At 32.5% G+C, this 11,039-nt stretch overlaps 1 protein-coding gene across 1 annotated transcript; it reads left to right on the forward strand.

Annotated features, from left to right (window-relative positions):
* The first annotated feature begins 1,395 nt into the window (after nt 1-1,395).
* Nucleotides 1,396-9,954, forward strand: LOC149576901 (linoleate 9S-lipoxygenase A-like). The gene is made up of 9 exons (XM_089820619.1): nt 1,396-2,051; nt 2,350-2,627; nt 5,581-5,821; nt 5,913-6,239; nt 6,340-6,425; nt 7,166-7,273; nt 7,364-7,671; nt 8,602-8,865; nt 9,152-9,954. Exons 1-9 carry the CDS (start codon nt 1,640-1,642, stop codon nt 9,918-9,920), a joined length of 2,793 nt encoding a protein of 930 aa, XP_089676745.1. The 5' UTR covers nt 1,396-1,639; the 3' UTR covers nt 9,921-9,954.
* Nucleotides 9,955-11,039: the final 1,085 nt, after the last annotated feature.

Consider the following 11,039-nt stretch of genomic DNA (forward strand, 5'->3'; position numbering starts at 1 on the left):
TGGAGCTTGGAAAAACCCTAAACGGACAAGAGAGAAAAATAATGCAAAATAATAAAATTGTATTTACAATGAGAATGCGATGTGTTCACAATGTGAGAGAGACCACTTATAAAGGGCTCATAGAAGCTTGTAGAACAAACTGGAAAGGTGGTAGAAGATAAGGTTGACAACCAAGCACTCTTCTACAAAAAGGTGGAACATGCTAGAAGGGAACAAACCCTCATGTTGTCAACAATTCATCACTACATGCATTAAATACTAAATATTAAATAAATACATTAACCTAAGTAAGCTTAAGTAAATAGAATAATAATCAATAATTAATTAATTATTTACTCTAACAGTAGTCACAATCTGAACAAGGACTTCCGCATTTTAATCTGAATTTCACACTTGAACATGGAATTCAAGAACTATCACTATCTTAACTTATATAAAGATTAAAGAGGAACCTTGATCTAAACAAAAATTTCTTAAAAGAAAATATTGTCAAATCAAAATTTTACAATTTCAAATCAATCCTTAAAAAATATTTCCACTTTACATCTCAACTTAGAAATTCCTAAACTTAATTCACCTATTCCCTAAGGCCCCGTTTGGTTGCTGGAAGATGAGGGCCAAAACCGGATTATTAGGGGTAAAACCAGGTTTTGCAGAAAAACATGGGCATTTGGTTGGTTAAAATTATAGCCTGGTTTTGAATTTCATCTTCCAATTTTGCTCAAAAATTGGAAGATGTTTCTTCCAATAAAAAGGTGGAATTCAAAATTAAAACTAGGTTTTGAATTTTATGACAGTTTTTTAATAATATTGTGGGGTCCACGGTATATTCATCTTCCGTGTCAACCAAACGGACTATTGACTTTCCAAACCACGAAACAGATTTTCGAAAACCTGATTATGCCACAAATTCATCTTCCCCAACCAAACGAAGCCTAAGATCTAGGAAGCTAAAATCTCCAAAATGTTACCAAGGTAAGTGTAACTAAGCAAAACACTAAGTAAAATAAAAAGGAGTCCCCATTTACAATAGCGTGTGCTTTCGGCACTTTACTTTATAGATTACGGACATAATTCATAATTGGCCTAAAAATAAATACTCCTTCATTAAATGCACATTTAAATAATTCGAAATATGACGATAGCTTTCCGCGTTGAACAAACATAATGCTAAAGCAAAGATAAAACAAAATTTAAGGAACGCGTGTTCGCCACCCTCCAGCTATTTTATTGTCTTCACGTACATAAAGACTCATAAGACCAAACAATCGATTATATCTTACGACAAAACTGGTGGACCAGATCTAAGCATGGTCCCCATACTTCATTTTCATCTGCATTGTCCCACATTCAGCAATCCAATCCCAAATCGTTCTCCACAACTGCTCGACAATCAAGAGAATTCGCATTAGGATAATGTTATCCCTGAAACGAACTTTTCTAGATCCATAGTTTAAACGTGGGCGATGAACATGCGAGATTCATTAATAGTTCTGAATTCATGACAATTGAAAAAAGAAAAAGACAAAAAAATTAGCTCTTGTTGAATGGCAAGCTAATTATTCCCCTCATTATATATGTGGGTAGTGATGTGATTCAGATCCCATAATTTTTGTGTGCATCAGATCCTGATAAAAGAATGGATGCAAGAAGTATTTTGAAACCCAACAGTGGCTGCATCCAATGTCATAGATATGGACCAGTGTCTGCCCATAGGTTTCATGTTCGAGTCCCGCCTCTCGCTTTTGGGAATACTGAAAAGCCAAACGGATCTAGCTGTTTTGCCTTCCATGATTTCACCAGTAACCATTCTTTGCAATCCTCATCAGGGAAAGTGCATAAAATTTTTGCCTTCAATGTGAAAAAAGATATTTGGGAGAATTCTTCAAAGGGGCTGCAAGATGATATAGACATACAAGGAGAGGTGATATTGCAGAAGGCCTCTCTTCTTGAATTGACAGACTACTCTGCAACTTTTGCAGACGAGGCATCGGACATCCTCGGGAAAAAAGTGTCCCTGCAGCTAGTTAGCAGCAATCAGATTGACCCGGGTAATCATATTCATTTTGGCATTTCATTTTTATTTTTTCTTAAGATGACACGCAATTAGATTTGTATAATCTGTAGTGTTGATTATTATTTGTTTGATTTGAGGTAGATTTTGTATCACGTTTATTAATTTAGTATAAGGAATAATGAAAATGTTTTTATTTATTTTGATTGCTATTATTCTAGGTTAAATTTTATATACACTTTTGTCTATCATCGTTACGAATAGCTTTCTTCAATCATTCGATAATCTACGATTGAAATAGTAAAGATCTTTATAAATAAACTATCATGTTGCAGAGAGTGGAAGAGGGAAGACGTGCGACGTGTCTTACTTGGATTGGGACCCATGGGATGAACCAATCGTTGGGGATAAACACTACAAGATCTCATTCAAATGGGACTCTAATCTTGGTGAACCAGGAGCATTTTTCATAAGAAATGAGCATCCACGAGAATTCTTTCTAAAATCTGTGACTCTTGATGTTCCCGGGCGAGGCAAAATTCCATTTCAATGCAATTCCTGGATATACCCAGAGAGCGTGGACAATAATGAACGTGTCTTTTTCGCTAATAAGGTACGTCTATGGATAGACAAGTTTAGATAACTGCTGTCCACGCAACCATCGAGTCTATATAATTTGTTTTAAATGTTTTTGCCTTCCAAATTCTTGCTTATCTTACTTTACCTTTTACTCGTACCTTCTCCAATGTGCTTTAACTATTCAATTATTACTAGACTAATAGATTAATCATATTACACTTGTAGGGCCATTAGGTTCAAATAAGATTTTTGTTTTGATGTACGAAGTCTGTGAGCTAGAGCCACCACATAGACTGAGGGGCATCCATGCCATCAAAATTAGGGCACAAACCCAACATCATCTCTTATGATGTTGGAACCTTGCACTCAGCAAGACTTGATCCTTGGTGGGCTCTTTGTGAACCATTCAACTTCACTAGTAGACCAAGGGCCCATTGACAATTCAAATAAGATTGAGATCAATGATGTGGACAAAACAAACAAACTAAGTAATTAAGATTATTATACTGTGATATTTCTATCAAAATTTAGTTATGTAGTATTTTCAATCAAATTTATTAGGTGATGTTCATAGAGGTAAAATATATGGACTAGAGGTCACCCATCCCAGTACTATTTGATTAAACTCACTCTACTTACAACCCCATTAGTAAAATCTTCACCAAGTGTTGTGCCTTATGAACCATTTTTTAGAAAGCTCCTCAAACTCTTTATTTGATTTTTTAAATATCTCCTACATGTCAATATTATTATATGTTTTCTTCTTGATAAATATTTTGTAATACTTAAATAAAGCTAGAGTTACAATTTATATTCATAAGTACTTAAAATTGTTTAAGAATATAATAGTTTAACTATGTTATTCTTGTATGAACTTTTGGATTCTAGACAAAATTGAAATTAATACTACTTATTAATAAATATTAATTTTATTTAACTAGGAATATTAATATACATGCTTTAATATTTAATATATTTTAAAATATAAAATTAGTCACTTTCATTTAATCTTTTATTTTATCAAATTTTCTTTTGAAGTGTTCATTAACAAGCTAGGATTAAAAAAAAATATTTATAATCTAATCTATTAGAGTATAGTCCAAATTTCATATAACAATGATTTAATTAAATTATAAATTTAGATTTAGAAACAACATTAGTTGACATTTAATAAAAAATATTACATATAAGAATTAACTCTAGGCTATTATTGTCTAAAAATTAATGCAAAATATTTATTCTTCTATATTTAATAAGAGTTAAAAGAAATATATATTTTTCACTAAGAAACGCAATTTATGTGATTTAAAAAAAATATATATTATTATTAGTTATTCTTAAAAAAATTGTGTAATATATTATAATTTTCCATGTCAATTATTTAGATCATCTTATCAAGTCATGTTCCAACTCTATTGTGATATCATATTAAGATTAATTACTTCGCAATACACAAAAAAATTGGGTAAGTGAATATTGAGATTATTATTTCATAGTTTTCTAACAAATATGAGAGTGAAAATTGCCTTTCTCTCTTTAATACTAAACAAATTAGAGGTCGGATATATTCCAGATTTACCTAAAATTATAAGAAAGTAATGATGTGAGGGAACAATTTATCCAACAAAGAAAAAATATGAAATTAATTTCAAGGAGACCAACTATATGATATTGTTTAAAGATAAAATATATCTTTATGGCATTTTATGACTTGAAACCCTTTTTATAGTTTGATAGTTAAAAGTAGCTTATAAATCATCAATAAATTCTATGTTGAACATTTATTAATTAGCATATTTAGTGTAGTGATTTAATTCGTGAAAATACACATCTTTTCAATCTTGAAAAAAATCTCATTACAATTTTTCAAACAATTTTATGTCTTCATTAAGAAAAGTCCTTTATGAAAAATATCATTTTTTCTCCTATTAACATTTCATGTGATTTTAAAAACTAAGAGTTTGCTAATATTTTTTTGACATAAGAAAAGTTTTACTTAAGCAATATACACTATTGTATAGCTTATTTAAGTACCTAATTCTAATTTACACTAATAAATTCGTCTTACAAAAAAGTCAATGTGGTTTTAGTTTATAATTGACTAATAAATAGATCCTTCTAAAAAGTCACTATGATTTTAGTTTATTATTGACTTATTAATTGAAAATAATTTAGTGTCCCATCAGAAAAACAACAGATTGATCATTTAAATAAAATGAACTGAAATATTTTTCAAATATCCTTACAAACAAAACATCTAAAGAACCTATGATCTTAAAAAAACACAATAAATTCAAAAGAAATTATAGCTACAAACCCTAGCCTTAGCTTCAGATTGACAAACAACCTTTGTTGGTTTTTTAATTGTACAATTTACCATCTTTGTTACTCAATCTTCCTCAATTGAGATATTTAAAGTATCTTCTTCTTCTTCTTTTCTTTCTTTTTTTTTTTTTTTGACACTAAAATGCCCTCGTATCATAATAAGATAATGTCTTTTTTTTTTTCATTGACCATAATTTATAGAGGGGACAAACCTTGCCCACGGATTAATCTTTGAATATTTTCCCACCAGACTCATTGGCATTAAGCTGTCGTGGGCTGGTTTGTAAATAAAGTATTAGTATCTAAGATTTCAATTATATATCTGTCCATTGCAATATTTCACTGATAATTGAAAGCTTAACAATGAAATTGAAATACTTGAAACTAGAACGATTTGGACTCTTTTAACATGTGGATTATCAAAGGGACGTGGTTATCCTTCCTACAAATTGTATCATTAATTTGATCTTTATGATCTGTATACTTTGTGATTGAAAATTACAATTTTTTAAAAAACTTTCACTATATTTAATGAATTTGAAAAAGAATCATGTTTAACCTTTTTTTGTTTTTGTCTTTGATTAACCAGAGCCTCATCAAAGAGTGTTTTGAAATTGTAAGGAAAGTGTAGTTAATTTCATATAACTTTCTTCACTGTGCAGAGTTATCTTCTCGACGCAACGCCAGAAGGGCTCAAGTCATTAAGGAATCAAGAGTTGGTGCAATTAAGAGGGGACGGAAGGGGGGAGAGGAAGGCATCTGATCGAATATACGACTATGACGTTTACAACGACCTTGGAAACCCTGATAAAGATCCATCCCTGAGGAGAGAGGTACTTGGAGGCTCTGAGGACCTTCCATATCCCAGACGATGCAGAACAGGCCGCCCTCCAACCAAAACAGGTATTAATACTATAAACACTCAACTTCCTTCATGCAGATTTCCTAATCATTTTATTCTCTAAAGCTTTCTCAAACCCTAGATTTGTTGTAGATCCGAAATCTGAGAGCACGTCTACTTCTTCACTGTTCATTCCTCCGGATGAGAGATTCCCCCACGCGGACTACACAGACATAGGATCTCATACAATACAGGCTTATCTGAGTGCCTTGGTTCCCACAATTCAGTCAAAAATTAGCTCAGAATTCAAGTCCTTGGATGACATTAAAGATCTCTATGTTCGTGGACCCCCCAACCCTCTGAATTCTCTGAAAAGCATTGGTAATGCTTTGAAAAGCCCATTCAAGTTTGTGCAGGAATTAGTAGAGAAAGCAGAAGACAGTCCACTGATTAACTTCCCACGTCCTCAAGTTTTTGATGGTGAGACCAAAGTCAAATTTTTAACTATGTATTTACATTTGTTTAATTTGAGTTCACCTGTGCATTCTATGGCTAATTGGCTAATGGATTTGTTACTCAGTTAATGAAGATGCTTGGAGAATAGATGAAGAGTTTGCACGCCAGACTCTTTCCGGAATCACTCCCATGGTTATTAAACGTTTGGAGGTAACCTCATTTTTTTAGCCATGAAAAGTAGTTCAATCACAGAGAGAATTGGTAAAAAAAACTCAAAAGTCAGAGTTATGATTAATGTGCTACTATTAGTAAAAATTAAAATTAATAAAATAAAATATTATGTATGGCTTTAAGAATATAATCGTTGACATGTTGTCAAATTTGGAAATCACATTAGTTTCTTTAATTTGCATCACTTTATTTATATATCTTTTATGTTTTTAAAAAGGATAAATAATTTATATATTTAATGTTTAAATTTTGATTTAGCTATATTATTTTGGACAGTAAATTATAATTATTAATTTTATTTAGTAGTTCATTTATAATTATATTGATTTGTTTGGATGACTGGTTTAATAGTGTAAATTGAAGTGATCTATTCAAATAAGGTACAACTTCTTTTGTAGAGCTCACCTATTAATATAGTTTAGAATAAATTTTAAGAAATCAAATTATACAATTAACTGTTTAACCTTCACTTCCAAACAACTATATTTTTATTTTTTTAAAGATAAATCTTTACGTAACAAATTATGTACCTATTATGAAAAGGACCTCATTCCCAATATAAATATAAATATGCAACAATATCATCCTAATGCAATTTGAATTAAGAAAAAAGTCAAAACCTTAACTATTATAATATACCACTATAATAATCATATGATCCCTAGTATAGATGGATATTTTGTAACATTACTTACTGATGGGTTTTGGGCATGTTTCAGAAATTCCCTCCATCTAGCAGTCTAAACGAAGAAGAATATGGGCCTCAGCAGAGCTCAATCACAGCACAACACATTGAAAAATACTTAGAAGGCCTTGCGGTGTCCAAGGTACTGATTTAGTATTAGTTCTACCGAATTTACTATTATATTCTTGATTGCTTGATTATCAAATTTAATTTTAATTTTAATTCTGATCAGGCTACGGAGTCGAAGAGATTGTTTGTTTTGGACTACCATGATGTGTATATACCCTATGCTGCCAAAATTAACATCCGCTCAGAAATTGTTAAAACATATGCCAGCAGAACAGTTTTGTTCCTCACCAGTAGTGGCATCCTCAAGCCAGTCGCTATTGAGCTGTCGTTGGGTGCAATTAATGATCGCCCAGCTGAACGATATGTTTATACTCCTGCTGAAGAAGGTACAGAAGAAGGTGCATTGTGGCTGCTGGCTAAAACTCATGTTCGAGTCAATGAGGCTGGATACCATCAAGTTATTGGCCACTGGTATGAGATGTATCTCATAATTTTAAATTACTGTTATGTTTTAACATATTAACTCGAGGATATTATGGGAAAGCTTTTTAGTACATTTTGTGTATTGTTTGAAAGACATGAATTTATAAATTATGGTGGTCAAGCACTTTCTCTTGTAGCGTACGGTTTCTAATTCAGGATATAAAGGAGGTTTAATTATCTTTTCTCTGGGCTTTCTCTTCAGTGGTATAGTGCACAACTTGTTAGAGTTCTAACTTGTTCGTAGAAGCTTAACATTGTATCAGTGTGTGATTAGATTAGCAATCCAAATCATTCTATTAGGGCGGCTTAAGTAGACTGTAAAAAATAATCTACATTCAGATCAAAATCGGTCTAATATTGTAAGAATCGGTAACTTAGTGACAGAAAAATCCGGCAATAAATAGATCTTAGATTTCAATCTCATCGACAATTTAAAACATCAAATAAAGAAGGAGTCCGTTTATTCATATTATCTGATAACAGCACTAATCTGTAATTTCAAAATTGAGACAAAATGTAATGTTTATATTAAAAGAGAGAGCAGAGCAGAAAAAATAGATCAAGGAAAAAGAAATTACGTCTGTTCTAGACAGATATAAAGTTTTATATGTTCTGAATGGAATGTACTTTCCTATTTGTATTGAACAATCTTTTACATAGCCCTTTGGTTAGTTTTTGCCTGTTGTAGTATGTTTAGAAAGATGTCATATATTTTGCCAATTCTTTTTCTTTGGATGTTTACTAATAGATTTTTCATGCATTTTTGTTTCTGAATTCAAAATAATTGTCACAGAAACTGGTTTTTCAAAATTTGACTGCTGCCCTGTTCCAGAACATAATCTGAAAATAACTTTTCCTGACATACAGAAAAATAACGTGATTTTGTCCCTGGAAACCTTATTTGGATGGTGTTCGCAGGCTGTTCACTCATGCTATTCTGGAGCCAATAATTATAGCAACCCACAGACAACTCAGCACAATGCATCCTGTCTACAAGTTATTAAGACCCCATTTTCTAAACACTATGGAAACCAATCAGGTTGCCCGTCAGACCTTATTAAGCGCTGCAGGATTCGTTGAAACTTGTTTTTCATCCTCCATATATTCCATGCACATGTCTTCCGAAGCTTACAAGCAGTGGAGATTCAACGAACAGGGATTGCCTGCAGACCTCCTCAAAAGGTATTAAAACCGCATACAATTTCTTAATTCTCTTTCGTTAATTCAATCCATCATTAGTAATACTGAAATTATTGGGCTTTAATCGTGTTAGTTTCTTACATCTTAATTATGTCAATCATTCTTTATATATTAGAAACTAGGTCCTATTATTCCCAAACTAGTTGAAAGTGGGTCCTCGTTTTTTCTCAAGCAGAACCCACTTTCGATTGTGATTTTAATTTTCAAAACTCGAAATATCCATCAATTCAACGAGCACAAAGTTGATGATTGCAAATGTTGAATGCAGGGGCATGGCTGTTCCAGACTCAAGAGCACCTCACGGGCTAAGGCTTGTCATTGAAGACTATCCATACGCAGTGGACGGTCTGGAGATATGGGCTGCCTTAAAGAAATGGGTAACAGAGTACTTATCTCTCTACTACAGGAGCGACGCCTCAATCAAAGGAGACAAGGAGTTGCAATCATGGTGGAATGAAATAGTAACCGTTGGGCATGCAGATATAAAAAAAGGGTGGTATAAAATGGAAAGCTTCCCTGAAATGACAGAAGCACTGACCACCACAATATGGCTTGCGTCTGCTATGCACGCAAATGTAAACTTTGGACACTATGCCTACGGAGGATACATGCCCAACCGCCCCACCTTGAGCAGACGCCTGATTCCGCAGAAGGGGTCGCCGGAATATACCGATCTGGTGAAGGATCCGGAAGCATATTTACTCAAAACTGTGTCGGATCTAAACACAACCACTACTGTGATGAGTCAATTTGAGATTTTGTCAAAGCATGCAAAAAATGAAGTTTATATTGGACAGAGAAAGGGATCCACTCCAGAGTGGACAGATGACGTGGAGGTTGATGAAGCTTTCAGTAGACTGTCCTCTGCTCTGCAGGAGGTGGAGAAGAATGTAATGGAGAGGAACAAGAATCCAGATTTGAAAAATAGGCTTGGCCCAGCAGAGGTTCCCTACACGTTTCTGTACCCAAGCACATCTGATGTGTCCAGGACAGGCGGGCTTACTGGTCGTGGAGTACCCAACAGTGCTTGCCTTTAAATAAATGGATCTAAATTCAGTATTCAGATTCAAATTAATCTTCTAGTTAGATCTTCATATTTAGATATATAAGTGTCATTTATTCGTTCAATGCATTGTTAAATAAATGTAAGGTTACAAAGAATAACAGCTTTAAAACGTTTTTTACTTCTTTTCTTTTTTCCAAACATAAATACATAAATTAGTAATGATTGTATTGAGTCAACACACAAAAGAAATATAATAAATATTTTATTTAAAATCTTTCATGACTAGATCATTTCTCTTTGGAATATTTTGTGGTTGTAGAAATAATAAAACTCTTTTTTTAAGATCTTTCATGAATTATTTCTCTTCGGAATATCTGTAATTGTAGAAAGGAAGATGAGATATTTAAATATGTATGAAATTGTAAAAATCTGGAAAATTCTCTACTGCAATGAAGTCAGTCAAATCCTAGTTCATCTACTACAAATATGCATCGTAGTGTATACATCATTGGATTTTTGTATTTCATTTTCATAATATTGAATTGTGGGCACATTCGAGAGAGACTGTGAAATAATTTAATTAAGAATAGAGATTAAATGCTACATTACAAAATAAACTATCATATTCATTGATTTAAACAGATTTCATGGTCTCTCTATATAGAAAGATGGTGTAACATGAACTTGTTGCCATAATATAAAATAGACTTCACACCTTCACTAATGAATTCTAAATGAAGGGCATGTGAGGACATATGGAGAAACACCCAATATAAATGTGTGTACAAACTTAGTAGACCAAGTACTTCAAAACTATTTTATGTAGACAAAATGCAAATGTGGTTCACAATCCTTTATTTTGTTAGGTCATGTGATGTAAATGTGAGGAGTTTACACTTCTCCAATATTCAAACATATCAATCCTTGACCTCTTAACCTGGGAACTTACTCATAAATTTCTTACAGAAATACTTCAAAATGGACAATTAAGACAACATACTATGACATACAAAGTTTGATCTCCTTTATACAATGATGTTGTAGAGTCTTTCCAGCACCAAACTATATAGATCTTAGTTTATTCTTATAGCCATGTTTTTCCTTTTTCTTTCTCTTTGGACTTTTATGTCTCTTGAGACTATAAGACTCA

This window comes from Cupressus sempervirens, chromosome 1 (genome assembly GCF_028749045.1).
Source record: "Cupressus sempervirens isolate cs-2001-9-10 chromosome 1, ASM2874904v1, whole genome shotgun sequence".
Taxonomy (NCBI): Eukaryota; Viridiplantae; Streptophyta; class Pinopsida; order Cupressales; family Cupressaceae; genus Cupressus; species Cupressus sempervirens.